This window comes from Mesoplodon mirus (assembly GCF_964341445.2).
Source record: "Mesoplodon mirus genome assembly, chromosome: 12".
In the NCBI taxonomy this organism is placed as follows: domain Eukaryota; kingdom Metazoa; phylum Chordata; class Mammalia; order Artiodactyla; family Ziphiidae; genus Mesoplodon; species Mesoplodon mirus.
Window position 1 is genome coordinate 31,233,787 of NC_138988.1, and position 25,266 is coordinate 31,259,052.

A 25,266-nucleotide genomic window follows, 5' to 3' on the forward strand; every position below is an offset into this window, starting at 1 on the left:
AAGAAAAATGACTAATAATTCAGCACAAAATGAAAACCTGTGGTTACCTAAGAGGTACGAATGTGCATTTAGCAGTTTCTTCTTTTTCTAGCTGAATACACAAGATGAATGGTGGCTGTGGTGAGGCTTTCTCCCTGCTGCTACTTAAGATTTGCTGCTCAGAAAAAGAAATGAGTGGCACTTCACCAATATGGAAATGTTTCTAATAGAATATAAAAATCTGTTAAGCAATTTTCCAGTACATTAGACTGAAATTGCTTAAGATGGGTATATATTTGTGGCAATCAAACATTACATAAATTGCAGTCTTATAATGCCCCTATGTGGAAAGTGCTAGTACAATTTGGCCTCATATTTTAGTCAGTACTTTTGTACCCACTTCCACTTGTGACCAAAGCCACTTCGCAATTACCTGGGAGAGGACTTCCTGACTTGAGGGTCACCCATGCTTTCATTATGAAGAGTCATTCTTTCTGGCAACTTGTACAGAGCTCAAAATGAAAAAGCCAACCAGCTAGTTTTTGTTAGTCAGCTTTAACAGAGCACGAGAGGTCTGAGAAGCTTGGCTCTGAGTAAAAATAACAAGTCATTGTGTACAGAGAAGTATCCCTAACTTCTTGCCTGCTTCTCTATTCCAACTTTTTATTGGTTTACAAAGATCATTGGTTTACAAAGAAGACCATGACATCTACTGAGGACAAAAAAAAAAAAAAAAGGAAATGCTCATATTGAGAAGCTACTTTAAGTTACAGAGTACTAATCAGCTATCCGCCAGACCTGACATACATCCCTCCCCACCATACTTGACTTGCACATGATTTTTCATTTTTAGAATAACTCTTTCAGTAATTCTGCTCTGAAGACAAATAATCACTGAATGTCAGCTTAGAAAAAGTGTAGGCAATAGGTATGGGTAGAAGCCATCAAGTAACAGCAAAGAGGAAAACACTACAACTGTAGCAAGGGAATAAGATCTAGAGCATTCTGAATATAAACAGAATTATATAGAATGGTGGTTCCAAATACTTTACTGCCACATAACAAGATATAATTATAGAAACTGAAAGTGTTCCAGTATGGGAACATTTTAAGACCCACAGTGTGATGGAAAAAATGCCCCGGAGCCAGGCAGGGCTGTTTGAATCCCAGCTCTACTGCATACTACCTGTACAACCTTGGGCAAGTCACACCACATCAGTCTGTTTCCTTGCCTATAAAATGGAACATTAACTTCATACAACTGTTTAAAGGACTAGAATTAATGTAGAAAATTGGCTTATCATTGAAAGAATGGTAGCTTATAGTATTAATGATTACATCACACTCTACTTATGAACCCATGCTTCAGGACTGCTACTAAGTCCCAGAGAATGAGTTCTGCAGGAGTATACAGTCTTAGCTTCAAGTCTCTATTTTGTGACTCAAGTTCCCCATTTTGTTTTTCAAAGTCACATCCAATTTTAGGCATGTATAGTATTTCACCTATAAATACACCTCCTTCAGGTGTATCTAAACCTACACATGCTGCCCATTTTGAAACTCATGATAATGGCATCCTTGCTTCTCAGTGATTTTGGTATTTTCATCTCACCAACTAGAGTATGGTACAGTATTAAAGTTTAAAATACTCACTTTATTTATACACATCACTGCCCTCTAGTGACTAGACTAATTCCTTCTAGTAATCTAACTGATCCCCTTGATGTAAAAAAAATAAATAAAAAATCTAGTTACTCATCCACCAGCAGGAAGAAAAAATCTTTTTCCAGTAAATGTTGGTTGATGCAACCAATTAAACCTGATCTTACCTTCCTGATCAAAGCATCTAGCTGTGGTCTGAGCCACCATCTAAAGCTACAGAGCACAGGTGGACCACCTGTATGTTCTACTATAGATTCTTGTCTTAATAGTGTTGGCTATGTAGGGCATGACGTTAGTAATAACACATTAGGCACATTTCCTCTCTAATACCCCTCAACTCTTAAGAACTTGGCCTCCACAGTGTTCCTTAAATTTTTTACCTTATAATTTTTTAAATAAAAGCATATATTATTTATATAAGGGGGCACCCCACAGTATTTTCAAGGGAGAGAGAAAAAAATCTGGATTATTAAAATAGGAGCTTTGCATTCAAGATCTATTCCAAGTTTAGAATACCAAGAGATTGGCTGACATCCTGAAAGACTGGTCTGTTCTCTAACTTTTGACCAGTTAGCACCAAACTCAGGAAAACCTCTAACCTTATTCACAGAAGAGAATGGGCAATAGTAGTAGCTACTGTTTATAAGCTAGACCTTGTGCTTAACTATTTGTATCTGTCACCTCCAACAATCCCACGTGGTACGTGTTTTTATCCCCCTTTTTTTTTTTTTTTGCTATACGCGGGCCTCTCACTGCTGTGGCCTCTCCCGCTGCGGAGCACAGGCCCTGGACCACAGGCTCCGGACGCGCAGGCTCAGCGGCCATGGCTCACGGGCCCAGGCGCTCCGCGGCATGTGGGACCCTCCCAGACCGGGGCACGAACCCGCGTCCCCTGCATCGGCAGGTGGACCCTCAACCACTGCGCCACCAGGGAAGCCCCTTTATCCGTTTTATACGTGAGACCAAGAGAACTTATATAACTGAGTCCAAATCTGCACATAAGCCCTCCTCCGATAACAGGAAAACCATCTGAAGGGCAAGTGACACTGAACAAATTACCATCTTGGTGTAAACAGTAACAAATTACAATAAACTCTGACCCAGAAACTGCTGAAGAACAGAATCTAAGAATATTTACTAGTAAAAGATAGGTGTTCAAAGATGACCTATCTTCTATAGTTGCCTTCAATTATTAAATGCTAGCTAGTTATAAATTCAGTGAGAAACTTATTCTACACAGATATAGGTAGGTTTCTCTTATCCAAACGCAAATCTTCTCAGGTTTGAAATCCTAAAAGTAGAACATTAAGCTAAATGATAACTCTCCCAATATATATATATTTTTTAATGGCACCTCATGGGAGCCTGGACACAATGTCCGGCCTTAGAATCACCTATGATTTTCTTTTTTTTTAATTAATTTATTTATTTATGGCTGCATTGGGTCTTCGTTGCTGCGCGCAGGCTTTCTCTAGTTGCGGAGAGCGGGGGCTACTCTTCGTTGTGGTGCTTGGGCTTCTCACTGCGGTGGCATTCCTTGTTGTGGAGCACGGGCTCTAGGTGTGGGCTTCAGTAGTTGTGGCATGCGGGCTCAGTAGTTGTGGCTCACAGGCTCTATAGCGCAGGCTCAGTTGTGGTGCACAGACTTACTTGCTCCATGGCATGTGGGATCTTCCTGAACCAGGGCTCGAACCTGTGAACCCTGCACTGGCAGGTGGATTCTTAACCACTGTGCCACCAAGGAAGCCCACCTCTGATTTCCTCTAGTCACTTTTTCGTTGGTTTTTTTTTTTTTTTGGTAGTACCCGGGCTCAGGAGTTGTGTCTCGTGGGCTCCAGAGCACAAGCTCAGCAGTTGTGGTGCACAGGCCCAGCTGCTCTGTGGCATGTGGAATCCTCCCGGACCAGGGCTCGAACACGTGTCCCCTGCACTGGCAGGCGGATTCTCAACAAGTACGCCACCAGGGAAGTCCCTTCTTCGGTTTTTTTTTGGCTGTATCACACAGCTTGCGGGATCTTAGCTCCCCGACCAGGGACTGAACTCGCACCCATGGCAGTGAAAGCCCAGAGTCCTAACCACCGGACCATCAGGGAATTCCCTATTTTTTCAGTTTTAAAAACCTAGACAGATGATAAATATACTTAAGCCTGTGTGATGCATAAGGCCAAAGCATAAGTGGACAACGGAACACCCCTCTACCAGCTCCCCTCCACCAATGTGGGTTTATGGGTCCATCAGCCCCTCCTTGGTGAAGAACAGCAATCCCTGTTTTCCTCAGAGGCTGTTCAATAATAGTAATACTGATGCCTGAACTTGCATCTTTAAAGACATATTTCAGGATGTGGGAGCTTCTGGGACCATAACTTTAACCCAGCCTTCCATAACAGTCTTTTTACTTTCCAGTACAAAACATGACACCGCAATAATAGCAAGGAACCGCTTCAGCTTTTTCACTTCTGCAGAAGCTATAACAACTTCCCCAACATATAAAGGGGCTGGAAAGTTAATTTCCTGGGAAAGAAATACACAGCCTGGCCCTGGCATTTTAGTACCTAGGAGAGCTGAAATAAGTCCATTGATCAAAACTCCATGTACAATCGTCTTTCCAAATCTGGTGTGTTTTGCAAAATCTTCATCTAAATGCAAAGGATTGACATCCCCTGTTAATTCTGAGAAGATAGCCACCTCCCTCTGTGTGAAGGCCCTACTGAGTTCAGCCCGGTCTCCAACTCTGATGTGCACACGCTGTAAGTGCTGCCTGTTTAGCACTGCTTGGTTCAGGCAGATACTCCTCTGAAGCCTACCCCACCAAAGGCGATGGCTAGAAATTACTGGGAGCATCTTCAGAGGTCTCAAATTCCATCAACAGGAGCTTTTAGGCTGCTTCAGTCTTCAAACATTATGCTGGTGCCAAAATGTACTTTGGAGAGCGAGGAATACTTCTGAAATTGAAGACTATTCAATTCAATACTAGTTCTCTACTGTTACCAGATAATGCCAGGAGAAATGGAGAAACCTATAAGAGAAAGAAAAAGTTTAAGGCAGTATCAGGAGAAAACTGCACTGCAACACAGGACAATGTAGAAACGTGCCCTATTCTATAGGATAAGCCAAACTAAGGTAGTAGCACTTTAAAGAGCATCCTGAGAGCTATAGCCTTAGATAAGTGGTCATGATAAACTCAGAAAGAGCATTCCAATACATTAGGCGCTAGGCATTAAGCAACAAAAGTTAAGACTTTTCCACAGGTGTTCCAAGTTTTAGCCCCAGTCCTCCCCCATACAATTTAAAACCTACGTGCTTTGTCTCACATTTTTGTAATTAATGAAGCCCCGAATTTTCCCCTCCCAGCTGGATGATGTTAACCACACTAGATTTATGCAAGCGCAAAAATGAGACACATATTAATAAGTAGTTTGGTCTACTACTCAGCCTCATTTGGAATATGTGAAGGAATGGTCTTTACCTGAATCACTCTGAAAGCACATTTCTTGCCTTTATAGGATCCTAACAGGGTCAAAGAGCTCCACAATTTGACAAGACCACTATGGAAAGATCGAGAAAGTGTAAGTAAAGATTTGTCCCTGCAACATCTCCCTAGTGCTTTTGTTTGTTATGGTCCAGAAAGTAGTTTCTACCAGAAAACCTATTTAAAATAAGAAAACTTTAAAAATAAAAGCACAGTATGTCAAAGGCAAAGAAAAAAATGAACCTCAATCAGGAATGTTTCTAAAATATACACTTCTGAGTTTGCAACCCTGACTATCAATTGGGAAACACTACAGTTGTAAGCAAATAACAAGTTTGGCTCTCTAGGGTGTAAGTTCCTGGTGGATGAATGTTCATATTCTCCCCAATTTAAACTTCCAAAAGCTCGTCGGAGTTCACAATGACAAAATGCTTCTCATTCTCAGAAGAGAGCACCTTTGCTCTTTTTTTGCCATCCGTCTCTTTGCTCTGTTAAACCACAAGTGTTCCACTGTCTGTCGTACCTGCTGCATATTCTCAAGATGGCTGACAAGGTCTTCTCTTCGTAGGTTAGAATGTCCAAGGGTAACGCAGCACCAACCTAAGTATGGAATAATGCTGTCAGCAGACTATTATCATCATTACTCTTGAACTCTAATAACTAATTCTGTCAACTGCTTTTCTTCTCCAAAAAATCAGTGTTATTTAATGGACTGGAGTACTGGGCCTGCTTTTTTATAACTTCCCCCTGCCTGGAACATTCTTCCTGTACCTCTTCATATTGCTAAGGCCTCTTTACCTTTCTCAAGTCTTTGTTTAAATTGCTCCTTCCTTGATTCCCAAGATTAAGCTCAACTGCTTGCTACGCTCTTCCACATACAGGACCCACAGACTTCCTGTTTCAAGATATTCATCATTCTTGCCATTAATTGTTCAAGATGGTTTCCTACTAAAATAACCAAGACCATGAGGCAGAAGCCATGTCTGTTTGTTTACAACTACATCCCCAGGAACCAGGTTTTATACTTGACATACAGAGGGTGCATGGATTTTTTTTCCCTCATACTTTTTATTTTGAAAAATTAGACTCACATGAGATTGCAAAAAAAATGTGCAGGAAGATTCCATGCACCCTTCACTTAGCCTCCCCCAGTGTCAACAACTTGCATAACTACAGTACAATATCAAAACCAGAAAACCAAAATTAATAAATCAGAGCTTATCCCAATTTTGCCAATTATACATGCACTCATATTTGTTTACACGTATATATGTGTAGTTCTATGCAATATTACCCTACAGGTAATTTAAGTATTACCATTATCAAGATAAAGAGCTACAGCATCACAAGGCTCTCTCCTTCAACCCCCTTTACAGCCATACCCACCACTCCTCCTCATCCCTAAACCCAGGCAAACACTTATCTTTCTCTAGATTATATAATTATGATAATTATGTTATTTCAAGAACATTATATACATGGAATCACCCAGTATATTACTTTTTGGGATTGGCTTTTTCACTCAGCATAATTCTCTAGAGATTCGGTCAATGTGTCAGGTGTCTATGGCTTATTCCTTTTCATTACTGAGTATATTCCACGGTATGAATGTACAATAGTTTGTTTAACTATTCACCCACTGAAGGACATGTGGCTTATTTCTATCTTGGGGCTCTTACTAATAAAGCTGCTATGAACATTTGTGTACACATTTTTGTGTGGACATAAGTTTTCATTTCTCTGGGATAAACAGCCAGGTATGCAATTGCTGGGTTGTACAGTAGTTTAAAAAAAACTACCATAGTTTTTTAAAGGAAGTTGCCAAACTGTGTTCCAAAGTGGCTGTACCATTTTACATGCCCACCAGCAATGTCTGAGTGTTTTAGTTTCTCGGCATCCTCACCAGCATTTAGTGTTATCACTATTCTTCATTTCAGTCATTCTGCCAAGTGTGTAGTAATGTGTCATTGTGGTTTTAATGTGCATTTCCCTAATGGCTAACGATGCTGAACATCTTTCCATACATGTGCTTCTTTGCCAACTGTACACCATTTTTAGTGAAATGTCTGTTCATATCTTTTGCCCATTTTTAAGAATTTTTTTTTGTATTTTGGCTGCGCCGTGCCATGCCATGCGGCATGCGGGATGGTTCCCCAACCACTAGGCCACCAAGGAACTCCCACTTTTGCCCATTTTCTAACTGGCGTGTTTGGGTTTTTCTTTACTACTGAGTTTTAAGAGATCTTAATATATTCTAGATATTAGTCCTTTGTCAGATATGTGGTTTACAAATATCTTCCCCTCAGTCTGTAGTCTGTTTTTTAGCCTCTGAACCGAATCTTTTGCAGAGTAAAAGTTTTTAATTTTGATGAGTGCTTGACAGATTTTAATTTGATAGAATATATGTATCAGGAAATAATTTCCTGAGAATCATCTGTCTTTGTTCTCTCTTCAAAACTCTACTTGTTTTCAACTGAATGCGAAAACAGACTTTTCAAAGTGCTGGTCTGTGATAAGGAGCTGCACCAGAGTGGAAATCAACAATATCAGTGAGCACACTGCTTAGTTCAGCTCAGTTTTTTTTCATTGGAGACTGTCTCAGTAAAGGAAACAGGGTGCTCATTTACATTCTGGTACAAGCCACAACAGTCAAAAAAACCAAAAAAAAACCCCAGCAGTTTGCAGGTTGCCAGTCTATGCCATACTCTGAGTTGCACTACACTAAACATTTGTCTAACAAGTTCTTGTCAACTAGAAGGCATATGAGAACAAACCTACACAAAACTCATCACTTCTGAAAGTCTGCTTCTGCAATTTCAAATGTGGTTTTAAAGTTTTAAAATAATGTTGGGAAAAGTGTCCTTTCACTATGTCTTACAAAGACCTTAGGAGTGTTCAAACTACCAAGTGATTCCATACCTCTCCAAACAGGTCCTTCAGGGCTGAAATAAGCAGCTGTTTGAACTGTGCAGCATTCAGTCCAATGCCATGATCTTGAAATTCTCTGTAAAAAATATTTTTTAAAAAATGCATTGCATTAAATTTCATGCCATTCACATTCATAAAAAAGTAGTCGAAAATAAAACTCAGGAGACTGAACTTACAGGCAGACTTTCATGTAGTGGTGCTCAGAGGGATTTCTGTAAACTATTCTTTCATATGCGGCAGCTGGGGCTGGCATCTTTTCCAGTGCTGATCACACCTACATGAAGGGTCAAGGGGGCTAGAAATTACCAAGATACAAGCTATTTTTCACTTTTTTAATGAGAATTTGACCTATATGATTTTTTAAAAGAACTCTTAGTACAATAACTTATCTAATTCTGGTCAAACTGATGTTACCCATACAGACACAATGGAAGTTTCTATATTTTATATACGCCAGACCACCGTACTCTTATTTAATCCCAGCAAACATTTTCCCTTACTGAGTACCCAGCTCTGTGCTAAACACTTTACATGACTTAGGTCATGTCTTCAAAATGATCCCATGAGCTAAAAGCTATCAGTATTCCCATTTTTGAGAGGAGAACACTGAGGCTCAGCAAAGATAGCTAACACCTGCCCAGAGGCACACAGAGATTCCAACCACTCCTGAGCTGCCTCAAGACCACTCTGGCATGATGCCTATTCATACAAAAAAAAAAAGTAAAAAGCATAAAGGAGTAAAATCTGGGACCGAAGACCCTCTTCTTATTTACTCTCAGTCAACACAGAACATTAACAGAAGAATGACGGGTGGTAGATCTCCTGGCCTCCCCCAACGTTTGATCTGCCTGTTCCCTGTCTAGAAGCCAGGCCTGTACAGGGCTATTTGGCAGGCTTGCAAAAGACTGAGCTTAAACAGCAAAGTTCTTAAGAGGAATTCTGGAATGGACACTCAAGCCATTTCTAACAGATCTGGAACCTTCAAGAACTCAGAACATGCTAGTCCCCCTGTAGAGAATCCCTGTCCTTTGGCTCCACTCCTACCTCACTTTCACTCTGGATAGCTCCTACTCATCTTTCAAATTTTAGCTTGAAGTTCACCTCTTCCAGGAATACTGCCTCTTCAGGAAGGTCTTCTGTGACACCCTAAGTTAGGTTCTCTTGTTACACAATCTCTTAATATTGTCTATTTGTTTAATATCTGGTTCCCCCACTAAAGGGACCAGGAAACTGAGACCGAACCAAGGAAAGGGACTTTTCCAAGGTCACATAGCTATAGACCAGCATTTACAAAAACCTCTCTGGGCCCACTTCCAACTACTCCCAAATAATGACCTCAAGAAAAAATGAGAAGTCAGGGTCAAGAAGGTACATCCAACCATCCATTCAACAAACACGAGTATTTACTGAGTCTGGCACAGAGTATTCAACACTTTCTGAATACAGGATTGATCAAATGGTTGTAGTGTGAGGCCTGTATGTTCAAGAGTTATCTTTGGTTTCAGGACTGCAGCAATAGTTACCTGGTGCTTCTTTCCCCATCACCAGAGTCTCCCCGACTAAAGGGGCAAGGAGAACAGGACCCTCAATCATTCCATTCATTGTCCGGCACACGACAGGTGTTTTTTAAGTGTTACGGACTACCCTAGAGGAGTTGGCTGCTCGAGGTAGGGGAGTGAGACTGGACTGAGGCTTAGGATGCCAATAACAACAAAGACTTCAGGACTACTCTGGAAATGGATAATGGTGATAGCTGTACAACAACGTGAATGTACTTAATGCCAATGAACTGTACAGTTAAAAATGGTAAATTTTATGTTATGTTTATTTTACAAAAAAAAAAAAGACTGAAGGAGCAAGTGTTTATTGAGCAGTCACCTCTGACAGGGCTGAGCCTCAGGGTGAGTGATAGCTCTGCCCTCTTCATTACCTGATCTACCAGTAATAGGTGTCCCTGTTTCCCTCCCCAATCTAGTCTCTACAGCAGCCTGAGTGACCCTACTAAAAACCATCCAAGCCACATCATTCCTCTGCTCAAAACCTTGCAAAGATTCCCGTTTCAGAGTAAAGCCAAAGTGTTTACAGCCGTGATCTGTACCGCTGGTTCCTCCCACCACCTTGACCTACCGCTCTCCCCTGCTCAGTCCCACCACACAGGCCTCCTAGCTCTTTCCCTCCCGCCTCTGGGCCTCCCTCCTACTTTTCCACATGCTGTAAATACTCTTCCTCCAGATAGCCACATGGCTCATTCCCTTGCCTCCTTCATAGCTTTGCTTAATTTCATTCCTCCATTTATTCCAGTGGCATTTAGATCTAATGTCATCCCCCCATGCCCCTGCTCTACTTTTTCCTCATAGCATTCACCACCCTCTAACATAACTGTGAAATTCATTTATTCTTTATTCGTACTTCCCTCCCCCGCCCTATTAGAATATACATTCTAAAAGAAACAGGCATCTTTCTGTCTTGTTCTCTGATGTTTCCCGAAAACCTAAAACAATACGTCGCATACAGCAAGCATTCAATATATAACTTTGGGACGAAGTCAATGATTTAAAAAAAAAAAAACAGAATCCTCGATCCCGTACTGTTGGGCACTTAAGTCGTTTTCAACTTTTTTAGACTAACGTCCGCCATTGATTTAGCGCCCACCTGGGGGCTGGGCGCATGCGCTCTGCACACGTGACCCGTTCGGTCCTCTCGGCCACCCTCCGCGACTAAGACCGCGTTGTAGAGAGGCACGGGGAGGTTCGCGGCCCAGCCTCGCCTTCAGCCCTTGGCGTCCGCGGCCGGAGCGGTAGGTACCTTTGCCCGAACCTCGCTGCCCGCCGTCCCTCCGCCTTGCGCATGCGCCCCTGGCGCGTGCGTCCATACGTCACCAGTGCGGCCAACTGAGCTCACTCCCGGAAAACAGCCGCCCTGCTAACCGCCTACCCGCTCTCCGTCGGACTGGTCTGACGCCTCCCGGACTCCTTTTCCCTGCAAGAATCCACCAAGACTTGGAGCTCCCACGAAGCCTGCGGCCCGAACTCCGGGGTGTTTACGTTTGGCTCCTCTCTGTCCCGCCCCCGGATGCGTGACGTCTAGGGAGGATATGACGTCACCGCGCGAGGTTCTCCTAAGGACCCAGGCGTGACTGTGAAATCTGAGACTCGCCATGCTTAGTGCCCTCTAGTGCCCACGCTGCAGAAAGCCGAGTGCGCAAATGTCTGCATAGGGTAAGGGACTCAGGGCATGTTTATTGTGCCCGGGAGCGTGCTTCGTAATCATTCATCTATGCCTTCATTCGTTCAAAAAATTTATATCTAGCGTCTCTTCTGCTGAGCATCTCCTAAATAACACAATCCCCAAGGGCAGAACCGGTTCTCAGTGTCTCTTGTGGCTCCCAGCGCATAGTAGGTGTTCTGTCTGGGTTGACATAAAAAAACCCAGATGGTCCTATTTCCGAATGTAAGCCAAGTTTCATCTATTCGTTTATTGAATAAGTACTTGCTGAGCCCCTGATGTGCTAGGCACTGGGAACAAGACGATATGGCCCCTGCACTCGTGAAACATATCATGTGTATTCAACAATCAAGTGCTTACTTTGTGCCAGGTACTATGCAAAAACCTTTATATATGTTATCTCATGGAACTCTCACACAGTCCTAAAGTGACTATTATTACGATCATCCCCATTTTACAGAGGTGGAAACTGAGGCACAAGAGGCTAAGTTACTTGCCCAAGATCACAGTTGTAAGTGGTGGATTGGGCCATCTGACTTTAGATGGTTCTCTCCACACTGCACCGTATTACCACCAATTGTGTGATATGAGTCAGGGGTATACATGGGAGAGGGCCTCGGGGCTGCCAAAACTTGAGCGTAAAGCCCATGAGGTTGGGGCCTTGTCTTTGTCGGCTCACCACTGCTATCCTGTGTCTGGCACTCAACTCCTACCGAGTCCCCCGAAAACTGAGTTCCCTTGACAAGTTTATGATTAGTCTCTCTATCCAAAACTTTATTCCCTTTATTGTCCCACCCCTGTTCCCCTCAGGATTGAAGGGTAGCAAAGAAAAGGGGGGATTGAAACCAAGCAGGACCCTGTGGAGCCTTGCCGGGTACAAAAGTCCTTCCATGTCTAACTACGAGAGAATTAATCTTGCTTGTTTGAGAATTCCAGGGGCTGACCTTAAGGAGGTGGAAGCGGACCAACCTTGGAGTAAATTACTGATTGAGTACACGTTACAAACACCGAGATGACACTGACCAGACCACTGCACGACCCATCTCGAGATGATTATTGGAGCTGACCGTGCTGTTCTGCACGTAGCCCCCTGCTTGTGCACTCCTGAAACTCCCTTTTAAAACCTTTGTCCTCTAACCCACAACTAGGAGATGGTCTCGGACATTAGTCCACCATTTTCGCAGGTTGCTGGCCTCCTGAATAAAACAAGTTTTTTCACCAACACTTGTTTCTCGAGTACTGACCTTTCAAGCGGCAAGCAGTCAAACTTGGGTTCAGTACCGGCCTCGTCCAGTTACACATATGTCCGTGTCTATGTGTGCACATACATACATATATACATAAGTATAATGTCTAGAAGGGTTCCAAGTGGACTGATGGAAGACAGGTGGGGCTGTGTGGAGGGTATAGGAGATGCTCACAATGTTTTAGCATTCATTTTGTTTGATTTATTTTAAAGTGACAGGGCATCACTTTTATAATACTGATAATTGTTAGATAAAATTCAGGACTTGGGCTTCCCTGGTGGCGCAGTGGTTGAGAGTCCGCCTGCCAATGCAGGGGACACGGGTTCGAGCCCTGGTCTGGGAGGATCCCACATGCCGCGGAGCAACTGGGCCGGTGAGCCACGGCTGCTGAGCCTGCGCGTCTGGAGCCTGTGCTCCGCAATGAGAGGCCGCGATGGTGAGAGGCCCGCGCACCGCGATGAAGAGTGGCCCCCACTCGCCGCAGCTGGAGAAAGCCCTTGCACGGAAACGGGGACCCAACACAGCCAAAAATAAATAAATAAATTTATAAAAAAAAAATTCAGGACTTGCCCCTAATGGTCACAAGGCAGAGCCCTGGACCGCACCCATCTGCATGCCTCTCCTTCCAACTTGGAAGGACAGACTCTTCCTCAAGATGTCAGCTCCAACCCCCACCCACCAAGGTAAGAGAGAGGGGACAGGGAGTGCAGGTTCACTGTCCCTTATCTGCAATCCTGAAATCCAAGAAAAATCCAGAAACCAAATCTTTCTTCATCTGGCATAATGCTTAATCTAAACTGAGGTGAAGCTCTTTATAGCTTTTGTCCCATTTGCTGTGGATATGCATAGAGCATACAGCAGAAATACGAATGCATGTGATCGTGTAAAGCTGCCCCAGATCCCACTGGGGGTGTGCACAACGTATGGTATACATAAAATACCACCTCTGTGAAGTCTGAAAATTTCTGAATTCGGTATCACATCTGGCTCTGTGAGGTGTGGTAAGGGACTGCAGACCTACACTCACACTGATAGTTGCCCTTCAGTAACAGTTACCCAATCCCAGCCAGCTTTCACCTTGGGTCACTGGGATTGTCACCTTGGTGCCACTTTCTGCCCCCCAAGAATCCCTTCTCCTCTCATCCCCTGCTGGAGCTTGGCAGCCTTCTACATGTGCCCTGAGGTTCCTAGTCATTGTCCTGAGGGTTTAGAGACCAAAGATCCAGAAACCATGGAAAGAAAGTTTCTTCCAGGAGCCAAGAGAGAGGGGCTGTCCTGTTGCTCAGAGGACATCCTCTCCCTCATCCTGACTAGACTTATGGTCCCACAAGACCCTCACCCCATCACAGGCACTGGCAACCCCAGGCCCATATCCTGATGATCTTCAGCCCAGAGAGCAACACTGGGCCGCAAGGGTAGCTGGGGATACCAGGACAGCAGCCCCAGCACCGCTGCCCTCTGGCCCTGACTGTGGCAGGTAACTTGAGGACATTTCCACTGAGCCATCTGCACTCGCACTGCTTTTTTGCCTCCTTTCCAGGAATGGAAGGGTTGTATGAACATCGTCCAGTGTGGGAGGGATGAAAGGGGGAGGGAGAAGTGGCTGATGGGAAAGCCCAGTCTGTATGGTTAAAGGAGTGACGCTGGAAGATTTGAAAGACTGAAGGATCAGAAGAGTCAGGTTTCCAACTGTTAAGAGTATCTGTGTGGGTGAAGGAGACAGACGGGTATGAGACAAAATGATGAAACAGAGATGGGGCAAGGGGTGGGGGAGGAGAGACAGAGACAAAAAGACTTGGAAAGAGACAGAGACTATGAGAGTTTTCTTAAAAAATGCTCTCAAACCCGGCCTAAGAGTTTTTCAGCAAACATTTCTGAAATAGACCCAATATATCGCTACTTTTTGAAAATTAATTAATTAATTTATTTTGGCTGTGTTGGGTCTTCGTTGCTGCGCACAGGCTTTCTCTAGTTGCGGTGAGCAGGGTCTACTCTCTGTTGTGGTGCGCGGGCTTCTCATTGTGGTGGCTTCTCTTGTGGAGCACAGGTTCTAGGCACAAGGGTTTCAGAAGTTGTGGCACGTGGGCTCAGTAGTTGTGGCTTGTGGGCTCTAGAGCACAGGTTCAGTAGTTGTAGCGTAAAGGCTTAGTTTCTCCACAGCTAGTGGGATCTTCCCGGACCAGAGCTGGAACCCATGTCCCCTGCATTGGCAGGGAGATTCTTAACCACTGCGCCCCCAGGGAAGTCCTAAATTGCTACTTTTAATAAAAGACTTGGTCAACCCAAGTTCATGTGCCTGAGGCACAGTGAGGCCAAACAAACTGAAAGGTCGGAGTCTGGAGCAGAGAAAGGTTTATGGCAAGGCCCAGCAGGGAGCAGGGGCAGCTCATGCTCAAAAGACCCAAACTCTCCAACGGCTTTGAGGGAAGAGCTTTTAAAGGCAACATTTGGGGTGAGAGCTGCAGGGTGGACGACTTTCTTCCAATTGTTTGGTGGTGAGGTAACAGGTGATGTTTCAGGAATCCTAATCATTAACCTTCTGGTTCCAAACTGTCTGGGGTCTAGTGCTTGTGCTTGGCATGTAGTCACCATCCTCCACCTGCAGGGGGGGTAGGGTGGGGTCTTAGTTCCAGCAGAGCAACTCAAAGATATGTGTCGGATTGTTACGTATATCCCTCCAGGAGGAACTAGGACTGTGTTTTATTACTGAACTATTGTTTCTTGACTGCTTTTACTTTGTTTCTGCATTCCCTCACTTTCCTAATTAGTAACTTCTTGAATCTGCTCTTCAGGAACTCAGGGAGGGCCTAGGAGACTAAAGCCTTTTTCTACAAACAGGAAACAGGGAACACAGAAAGGCTTTTGTACCCCAAGGACTTTCATGGTGGACCAGTGGTAAAGAATCCGTCCTGCAATGCAGGGAGCCCGGGTTCGATCCCTGGTCAGGGAACTAGATCCCACATGCAGGGGCCCAAGGTGTGACCTCAGTGATCTGTGGTTGAAGCTGCCACACACTGGCCTGGTCTAGGTGAGCCAACAGGGCCCCAGGCTCTGCTGGAAACTGAGCAAGAGAGCTCCTGCCTGAACCGGTGAAAGCACTGTTTTTGCAAGACACCTTCAATCATAAACCAAGAGGCTTCTGTTTGTTACCTGTGTGAGCTTGGGCGAGACACTTTACCTCTCCATGCCTTGGTCTCCTTGGCTGTAAAATGGGCACAGTGTCCTATGTCCCTTTTAGGGCTGTGTGAGAGCTTGATAAGGTGATGCATGGAAAACACTTAGAATAGCGCCTGGCACATTTACATGATTCAGTCATGTAATTTACATGATTCAGCCTGGCCTGACATACATTACAATTTCCCAGTACTTTCTGGGGAACTCCTTTGGACAAAGCAAAAAGTAAGTTTCCCTGGGATGGGGAACTAGAAGATAGACACACGGGCAGCTCCATCCAATGTCTTGCGTCAGTCACTCCTGGTGTCACTTCTGCCCAGAACAAGACGCCCAGACTAACGGCAGATTGAGTTCTAAACACTGCTGGTACCTCAGCCTCTTCAACATCTGCCTGGAGGCTCCATCCTTAGCAGCCTAGACAACCCTGCTCCAGGCAGTGAGGCAAGAGCCCAGCTGTGATTGCTGGGGCTTTCCACTCTTATTTCAGAAGCTTCGGGCAGTCTTTGAGGGAGGGCTATGATGACTGACCCCTTTCTTCTTTCTAAGACCGTCATTAAAGACACTCCAAAGGGCCCAGTGGGGCAGTAACCAGCAGGCTCTTCATAATCACAAAGGCAGGAAGTGGGGCTCAAGAGGGAGATGTGCTTTTCTGCTTTCGAGTCTTCCTAGCACCGTGGGACCAGAACTGCAGGGCCAAGAGAGAACCTTGAAAACCCACTTTGCAGGTTTGTCAAAAACAACTCTTGGGCTTCCCTGGTGGTGCAGTGGTTAAGAATCTGCCTGCCAATGCAGGGGACACGCGTTCAAGCCCTGGTCCGGGAAGATCCCACATGCTGTGGAGCAACTAAGCCAGTGCGCCACAGCTACTGGGACTGCACTCTAGAGCCCACAAGCCACAACTAGAGAAAACCCGCGTGCAGCAACGAACACCCAATGTAGCCAAAAATAAATTAATTTTAAAAAAAAACCTCTCAAGGGACTTCCCTGGCTGTCCAGTGGTTAAGACCCTGTGCTTCCACTGCAGGGGGTGTGGGTTCCAGTGATGCTTTCCAGCAACAGTGGAATGCTTTCCACTTCCAGGTGGGAGCCGTGTCCTGCAGACCTTGCCCACTATCCTTCCAGGTGGGATGGCCAGCACATGCCCCTTTCTGGATGACCCCACTGAGGGTGCAGTGCAGTGGCTCCTTTGGACCTGATTCTTAGTTCAACCCAGGACATAACAATTCCTGCATCTAATAGGCTTAATGATCTGGGGTAGTTATCCCAGGTCTGGGGCTTCTTCAGGGACCCCAAGGAAACCATCTCTCGCTACCCAAACCTAACAAGACTGACTCCTCCCAGAGCCTTACTAGGCTCAGAATTTTTGGTGACTATGGGAGACTGGAACAAGCAACATGTCAAATATCTACTTTCTTTTCTACTTCATTGATTTTTGCTCTCATTTGTATTATTTCCTTATTTTTTTTTCTAGGTTTGATTTATTTACTTTTTTTTCTAGCTTCTTAAAATAGAAGCTTAAATTATTTATTTTTTAGCCTTTCTTCTTTTCTAATATACATATTTCAGCCTATAAATTTCCCTCTGAGCACTGCTTTAGCTGCACCCCACAAGTTTGATGTCACATTTTCACATCTCTTGTTTTTAAGATCTATATTCTACTCTTCCTTGATAAACTAAAATATTCAGACCAAGTCCTGAATTCCAATTTAAACCACAATGTTCACCCAAGTTCTCACTTTATTTCCAGAACTACATGGCTGCAGACTCTGTAAGAAGATTTGAAAGAGTGAATCTCCTGAGGAGTTTAGGTTCCTAAATGCCACAGAAGAGAGTCAAAAGGAACAGTTTGATGACTCATGCCTTTTGTTTTTGATATATAATTTCAGGACTTCCCTGGTGGTGCAGTGGTTAAGAATCTGCCTTCCAGTGGTTAAGTACCTGCCAGACACTGGTTCAATCCCCAGTCCGGGAAGGTCCCACATGCAGCGGAGCAACTAAGCCCATGCACCACAACTACTGAACCTGCACTCTAGAGCCCGTGAGTCACAACTACTGAGCCCATGCTCCACAACTACTGACGTCCTAGTGCGCCCTAGAGCCCGTGCTCCGCAACAAGAGAAGCCACCGTGATGAGAAGCCCACGCACCACAACAAAGAGCAGCCCCCGCTCACCACAACTAGAGAAAGCCCGCGCGCAGCAACGAAGACCCAAACGCAGCCATAAATAAATAAATAAATATTTAAAAATTGATATATAATTTCAATTGAATAAAAACTGCAAACATGATTTCTGGAAATGAAAGTAGCAACTCATACAAGCAAGGTCTTCCAATGCCTGTAGAACAAGCCTTACTTTAAAAAACACATTTTAAAGTTAACAGAACATCTGCCAACGTTGCACTTCATTAAGAGCTTAAAAAGAGAAACCAGGGCTTCCCTGGTGGTGCAGTGGTTGAGAGTCCACCTGCCGATGCAGGGGACGCGGGTTCGTGCCCCGGCCTGGGAAGATCCCACGTGCCGCGGAGCGGCTGGGTCCGTGAGCCATGGCCGCTGAGCCTGCGCATCCGGAGCCTGTGCTCCGCAACGGGAGAGGCCACAACAGTGAGAGGCCCGCATACCGCAAAAAAAAAAAAAAACAGAAACCAGTAGAGGGGTGGGATAGGGAGGGTGGGAGGGAGACGCAAGAGGGAGGAGATATGGAGATGTATGTATATGTATAGCTGATTCACTTTGTTATACAGCAGAAACTAACATACCATTGTAAAGCAATTATACTCCAATAAAGATGTTAAAAAAAACCCCAAAACCAGAAACCACTTGTATGTTGCTGATCTAGACTTATTAAATTTATTTTATGTCTTTGCAGTCACTTTTACAGCAGTTTAGATTTATTTTCAATCACATTACTGTTCACAGAATTCACAGAATTCATTAACAAACTAGTATTTTACATCCAAGGGTTTTCAATAGCACAGCAAGATAGAAAAGAGGTGCTTGGGAGCGGAACCCGAGTCTGATTATTTAGATAGATGTCTAGAACATTATTGCTTTATTAGTTCTTTTTTAAAAATAATAAATTATTCCCAGGGAACCCACCCTGCCAGGTGTTCTTTGTACTGCAGCTGTCCCGGGTTCACTCAAGACATACCTGACACAGGGGTGCTGGTCAAATCACCCACCTGTGTTCTCTGCTGCTCTGAGAGCTGGCAAGGCAGAACACCCCCTTCTGCGTAAATACTTTCTACAGCCTGCCGTGTTCCTCCGTGGTCTTGCAGTTGACGGGCTGCATTCACATATGGGACTCTACGTAAAACTTAAATTAGACATAAACAAGAGGGGCTTGGTGATTGGGGACTAACGCTCCTAAAACAGCCACTGAGCATGCACGGGAGAGTGTCAGAAGCAACAGAAATACCTCAAGCCTCAGTCTGTGAGGAACATCTTAAAGAAAATGTCCTCGGTGGTTATGGTCCAATGTGGGCGCTTTGTGACATGAACTTGAAGACTTCTGGGTAGATTTCATGGATGGGTTTTCTTATTTCGTTCCATGTGAATGTGCATTTTGTGAAAAACATCTTGGAGTTTTCCTCATGGCCCCCGAAGCTCTGCGGATCTGTAGAGATTGGGGCTGGAGGAGGACTTGGCTTCCTCAGGGACGCTGGCGCTCCCACCGCATTTGGGGCAGGATCCCTGAGAAGTGGTGGCTGCGTCAGATTCTGGAGATGGAAGTGGATGCTGGGTGCGGAGTGTAGGCTGCCACTGGGGCCTCAGTCCAGCTTCTTGTCGTTGTCTGTGTTGTGCACAGAAGCTAAGAAGTCGACAATGAGCTTGGCTGTCTTCCTGGGTCTCTCCATCACCACCGAGTGCCCGCAGTTTTCCAGGAGCTCCACCTGGCAGTTGGTAATTGACTTGGCCAACATGTCCGCCCCAGACACGTCGAGCACCTGCAGGATGAGAGAGGAAACTAGACGGAAAAGGTTCAGACCCCTGTGTGCTCTGTGGACAGAACTCCCATCCAGGCCTGGCAGGGGTGATTTTTAGGACAAAGTCACTTCAGTGTTGGGGCTTGTGGCTCTCTGACGGAAGTGACCACATGCCTCATGTTTTATCCTGCAACTCGGCGCTAGGAGGTGTGCAGCTGGCGGCATTACTGAGGCGGAAACACAGTCCCTGCCCTGAGGACATCCTGGTCTGGTGGGGAAGCCAAACAGGAGAGCAGACAAATGCAACACGATGTAGCGAGAACTCTGATAGGGGAGGATCCTGGGAGCTGAGAAACCACACGGGAGGGGAATTCATGGAAGAGGGAGCAGCCCAAGGGTGGGAGGTCATGGCAAATGCAGGGGACAGCAAGGAGCCTGGTGCTGTCTGAGTGGGGATGGATGTGGGGTGGGACAGAGGGGGTCCACTCCTCCAGCCACGCCAGGAGTCAGGCCTCAGTCTGAGGGCAGCTGGGGACCATGGGGCTGTGTCAAGGACAGCGGCCAGTGATGTGATCAGGCTGGGCCAGGAGAACGCACCCTGCCCCTGGACTAGGGGAGCCCAAGCTGTGGGGAGTCCACACAGGAGACGCGCAAGAGGGGAAGACTAATTATCACAAGCTGGAGGAGTATCTCCTGAAGGTCCTTTGGGGGGTCCCTGAGCTGTGGGACCTCCGGCACTGAAGTTTGTGAATAACAGGGAGTGTTTTTCCAACGTGGAGGGCACCAATTTTCCAGGGCCAACACCTTTTGAACAACGCAATTTCATTTTCACCTGGGTTACCTTGCTACTTTAATGCCAACCTACCGACTTTCTCCCCAACACCCTCCTTTGGTGTCGGGTTTGTATTCACTCCCCTTCTCTTAATCACTTTCACCTTCAACTCATCCCAGACAAGAAGGGCCCTCCTCTCCATCCATAACAGCAAGAGCAAAACCCCAACAAACTCGAGCCCTGTCTGTTTTTGAGCTTTAGTCTCATCAACCCAGATCATTAAAACCAAGATTTGCCACCCACTGGGAAGCAGGGTGAGCAGAACGCAGAGCACCCTGGGCTGCACAAATGCAAAAAGGAACAGCCAATGGGGAGCATGACAGGATTCTGCCTCTCCCTGTTGGTCCCTGAGAGCCCACATCACCTTTGGGATTTTTAGAATGAAGAAAGGCCTTCATTGTTCTGACTGATTTCTGACTGAATGACTCCCTGCTGGCCCAGCCTGGGTCCCACTTTTCCTATCAGGCGTCCACAAAGCTGCTTTCAGTCCCTGGCTGGTGCGAAGGAAGCACAGGAGGCCTCCCTCCTCTGGATGCCCTCGTTCCGTTCCTGTGCTGTGCATTCTCGGCTGCACCTGGCCGATGGGAGATAGCTGCACACTGACGCCACCACCGCTGCCTCCCCACCTGCGCCAGGCGCACAGACCTGGCTCCCCCTCCCCAGTCTCTTCTCCTGGGTCGTCCGCAGTCGTGAGCCTTTGTGGTGCAGCCTGAGTTCCTGCCTGTGCTTTCACACACATACAGTGGGGATGTGCAGCCTGCCCAGGGCTCACAATGGTGGCTTTCACCTTGGTGTCCACAGGGGAGCTGTCTCAACAGGGAAAGCTTTACTCTAATTTCCTTTCTCACGACTGTCAACAGCATAAGACCGCTAGATACCCTTTACCAGACACTGTAATCCTGTCTGCCTGTGGGCTCCATTTCCCACCATCTCCTCTTGCTTTTAACTTTCCAAGAACTTTCAATAAGATATGATTTCTAAAGAACAGTTGCAAACCAAAGGGGAGCTTCTGGGGTATAAATGAGTATTTCTTTGGAGGGTTTATTATGGATTGATTGTGCCCCCTCCCAAATCCATATGTTGAAGTCCTAACCCCCAAAACCTCAAAATGTGACTTTATTTGGAAATAGGGTCATTGTAGATGTAATTAGTTAAGAAGAGGTTATACTGGAGCAGGGTGGACCCCAAATCTAGTATGACTGGCATCTTACAAAAAGGGGAAATTTAAACACAGAGACACATAGGCACAGGGAGAATGCCATGTGATGATGAAGGCAGAGATGAGGGTGATGCATCTATAAGCCAAGGAACACCAAAGATAGCCAGCAAACTCCCAGAAGCTTGGGGAGGGGCATGGAACAGACTCTCCTTCAGAACTCCCAGAAGGAACCAACCTGCTGACGCCTTGATCTTGGAGTTCCAGTCTCCAGAACTGTGAGACAGCCAATTTCTGTTGTTTAAGCCACCCAGTTTGTGGCACGTTGTTACAGCAGCCCTAGTAAACTAATAGAGCCATCTGACAAAGCCTATCAAAATTTAAAAATGTACAAAGCCTCTGACCTAGCGATTCCACATTTAAGAATTGACCCTTCAGATATGTTCTCAACACTCCACAAACACACATGTATAATGATGTTAACTGACATGTTGTTTAATGGCAAAATTGAAAATGACCTAAGTGACCATCAATAGGGCACTAGTTAAATATACTGCGGCAGAGCCATATAATGCAGTACTATGCAGCTCCCAAAAAGAACATAAAATTTTGTTTTGGGCAAGGATCATTCACGAATGATAAATCTAAGGGGAATGTTTGATGAGGAGCAGGATATCTGCACAGTCTCAAAGTGCCTCCCCACAGACTGCTTATCAGTTGCCAGGGGAGAAATAATTAGTCTATGATGAAGAAAACAAGACGTCATGACCAGACAATCAAAATTCCCATCACCAGGACTTCCCTGGCAGTCCAGTGGTTAAGACTCTGTGCTTCCACCGCAGGGGGCATGGGTTCAACGTCTGGTTGGGGAACTAAGATCCCACATGCCGCACAGTGTGGCCAAAAAAAAAAATCCCCATCACCCAGTGGCAGAAAGACACTATCCCTCTGAGGATGTGATATCTTATCACCCATGAGATAAGGGATATATAACCTGAATTTAATCATGAGGAAACAGCAAACAAACTCAAATTGAAGAACATTTTGTAAAATAACTGGCCTGCCCTCTTCAAGTATCTCAATGTCACGAAAGATAAAGACAGACTGAGGGAAACATTTCATATTAAAGGAGACGGAAGAGACATGACATGCAGTATGTGATCCTGGTTCAGGGGGCAGGAGGAGGGGTCTACGTAGGACGTTATTGAAACAACAAATAAATTTGCAATATGGACTATAGATTAGTTAAAAGCTATTGCATCAATGTTAAACTTCTTAAATGTGACAACGTACTGTGATTATGTGAGAGAATATCCTGGTTTGCAGTAAATACACCTTGAAATATTGGGGGTAAAGGTACATAGTGTAAGTAACCTACTCCAAATGATCCAAAAATACATATTTCTAGATCTATCTAGATGAGGATGATAAAGCCAGTGTGGCAACTGTTAAAAAGTTGGTAATAAATAAGATGTGGTACACACATACCATGGAATGACACTCAGCAATAAAAAGGAACAAACTGCTGGTATAGGCAACAATATGGATGAACCTCAGAAACATTATGCTTGAGTGAAAGAAGCCAGATGCAGGGCTTCCCTGGTGGCGCAGTGGTTGACAGTCCGCCTGCCGATGCAGGGGACACGGGTTCGTGCCCTGGTCTGGGAAGATCCCACATGCCGCGGAGTGGTTGGGCCCGTGAGCCATGGCCGCTAATCCTGCGCATCCGGAGCCTGTGCTCCGCAACGGGAGAGGCCACAACAGTGAGAGGCCCATGTATCGCAAAAAAAAAAAAACCCAAACAAACAAAAAAAGAAGCCAGATGCAAAAGACTACATGCAATACGATACCATTTTATGAAAATTCCAGAAAACTATATTCTAGGCAAAACTACAGAAGCAAAAAACAGATCAGTGGTTGCATGGGGCTGGGGTAGGAATGGAGATTAACTGCAAATGGGCAAGAGGGAACTCTGGGGAGTGACAGAAGTGTTCTACGACTGGGCTGCAGTGGGGTGCACAAGGTGAGTTTTACAGCATGTGAATTATATTTCAATAAAGCAGTTAAAACAGATGAAATTTGGTAAAGCAATATAGGAGTACTCTGTACTATTTCTACAATTCTTCTATAAATTTGTCATTATTTCAAACTAAAATATTTTTTAAAATAGAATGAGTAGATCTGTATGGGCTGATATGAAGTGATTTCTAAGGTATATCTTTCTTATAGATGTGAACTAGGGTGCAAAATAGTATATATATAGCATGTTTGAAAAACTTACAGATAAACTTATTTACGCATATTGATATATGCTTAGAATAGGAGCAGGCAAACAATGGTCCCCTGCTTGTTTTGTGACTAAAGGTTCACTGGAGCTCTGCCTGCCATTTGTCTGCATGTCCCCACGTCTGCTTTTGCAACACACAGCACAGTTGAGTAGATGTGACAGAGAACTTATTGCCAGCAAAGTTGCAAATATTTACTATCTGGCCCTTTACAGAAAATATTTGCCAACTCCTGCCTTAGAAAATTTAAGAAATATACGCAAGACTGTAAGTGCTGCCTCGACGAAATGGGAATTGGGATTTGGAATGTTAAAGAGACCAAGTTCGCATTATAAATCTTTTCGTACTCTTTGAAGTTTTTTGTACCATGTGATTATATGGCTTTGAGAAAAATAATTTGCAAAAATGATTTAAAATTGCCTTACAGGCTTCCCTGTTGGCGCAGAGGTTAAGAATCCTCCTGCCAATGCAGGGAACATGGGTTCAAGCCCTGGTCCGGGAAGATCTCACAGGCCACGGAGCAACTACGCCCGTGCGCCACAATTACTGAGCCTGCGCTCTAGAGCCCGTGAGCCACAACTACCGAAACCTGCGCGCCTAAAGCCCATGCTCTGCCACAAGAGAAGCCACCGCAATGAGAAACCCGAGCACCACAATGAAGAGTAGCCCCCACTCGCCACTGCTAGAGAAAGCCCGCGCACAGCAACGAAGACCCAATGCAGCCAAAAATAAATAAATAAATAAATACATTTATAAAATAAAGCTTTTAAGCATGTTTAAAAAAAAAATTGCCTTACTTTATTTTTTTTTTTGCGGTACGCGGGCCTCTCACTGTTCTGGCCTCTCCCGCTTCAGAGCACAGGCTCCAGACGCGCAGGCTCAGCGGCCATGGCTCACGGGCCCAGCCGCTCCGTGGCATGTGGGACCTTCCTGGACTGGGGCACGAACCTGCATCCCCTGCATCGGCAGGCGGACTCTCAACCACTGTGCCACCAGGGAAGCCCTGCCTTACATTTTAAGAGGTTAATGTCATTGCTCTCAGCTCACAGAATGATGCTCCCCGTGAACACTGGCACCTGGACCAGGTGTGTGCCGCCTCTTCCTGGGATCAGAAACCAGCCAGGCTCCCATTATAAATGACCTCTAGCTTTTCCTCAGAGCCTGGTGTGACTGACACAGGAGGTCACAGGGACACACTACATACCTGATCTTGTTTCCCCCAGATGATCTGCGTCGGGACCTTGATCTTGTCCATGTTCTGATGGAGGGAGTATCTCGACTTCTCACTGACGATCTCCAAAAACACTTTTGAGAGAAGGAAAATAAAGTGAGTGCATGCTGGGCTGTGCCGTGGACACCACCGAGTATAGACAGTCTTTGAGCCTA

At 45.3% G+C, this 25,266-nt stretch overlaps 3 protein-coding genes across 7 annotated transcripts in view; all 3 read right to left on the reverse strand.

Annotated features, from left to right (window-relative positions):
• Window positions 1-275: 275 nt before the first annotated feature.
• Window positions 276-4,485, reverse strand: HTD2 (hydroxyacyl-thioester dehydratase type 2). The gene has a single exon (XM_082639204.1). The coding sequence runs from the start codon at window positions 4,480-4,482 to the stop codon at window positions 3,976-3,978; it is 507 nt and encodes a 168-aa protein (XP_082495330.1). The 5' UTR covers window positions 4,483-4,485; the 3' UTR covers window positions 276-3,975.
• A 58-nt stretch (window positions 4,486-4,543) lies between these two features.
• RPP14 (ribonuclease P/MRP subunit p14) lies at window positions 4,544-11,199 on the reverse strand. Of its 2 annotated transcripts, none has more exons than XM_082639206.1 (6): window positions 10,973-11,199; window positions 8,215-8,312; window positions 8,030-8,114; window positions 5,634-5,710; window positions 5,108-5,186; window positions 4,544-4,657 (listed from the first exon to the last, which is right to left on the reverse strand). In XM_082639206.1, the coding sequence occupies exons 2-6, from the start codon at window positions 8,289-8,291 to the stop codon at window positions 4,601-4,603; spliced, it is 375 nt and encodes a 124-aa protein (XP_082495332.1). In that variant the 5' UTR covers window positions 8,292-8,312; window positions 10,973-11,199; the 3' UTR covers window positions 4,544-4,600. The 2 variants fall into 2 exon arrangements, with proteins under 2 accessions (XP_082495332.1, XP_082495331.1); XM_082639205.1 differs by lacking the exon at window positions 10,973-11,199 and adding an exon at window positions 10,691-10,921.
• Window positions 11,200-18,501: 7,302 nt separating this feature from the next.
• Window positions 18,502-25,266, reverse strand: part of ABHD6 (abhydrolase domain containing 6, acylglycerol lipase) — a 52,559-nt gene continuing 45,794 nt past the window's right edge. For all 4 annotated transcript variants that reach the window (XM_082637422.1, XM_082637419.1, XM_082637420.1 and 1 more), the window contains 2 exons: window positions 25,085-25,185; window positions 18,502-19,628 (listed from right to left, as the gene is read on the reverse strand). In XM_082637422.1, coding sequence (XP_082493548.1) covers window positions 19,452-19,628; window positions 25,085-25,185 — 278 coding nt within the window. In that variant the 3' untranslated portion in view covers window positions 18,502-19,451. The remainder of the gene's footprint in view (window positions 19,629-25,084; window positions 25,186-25,266) is intronic.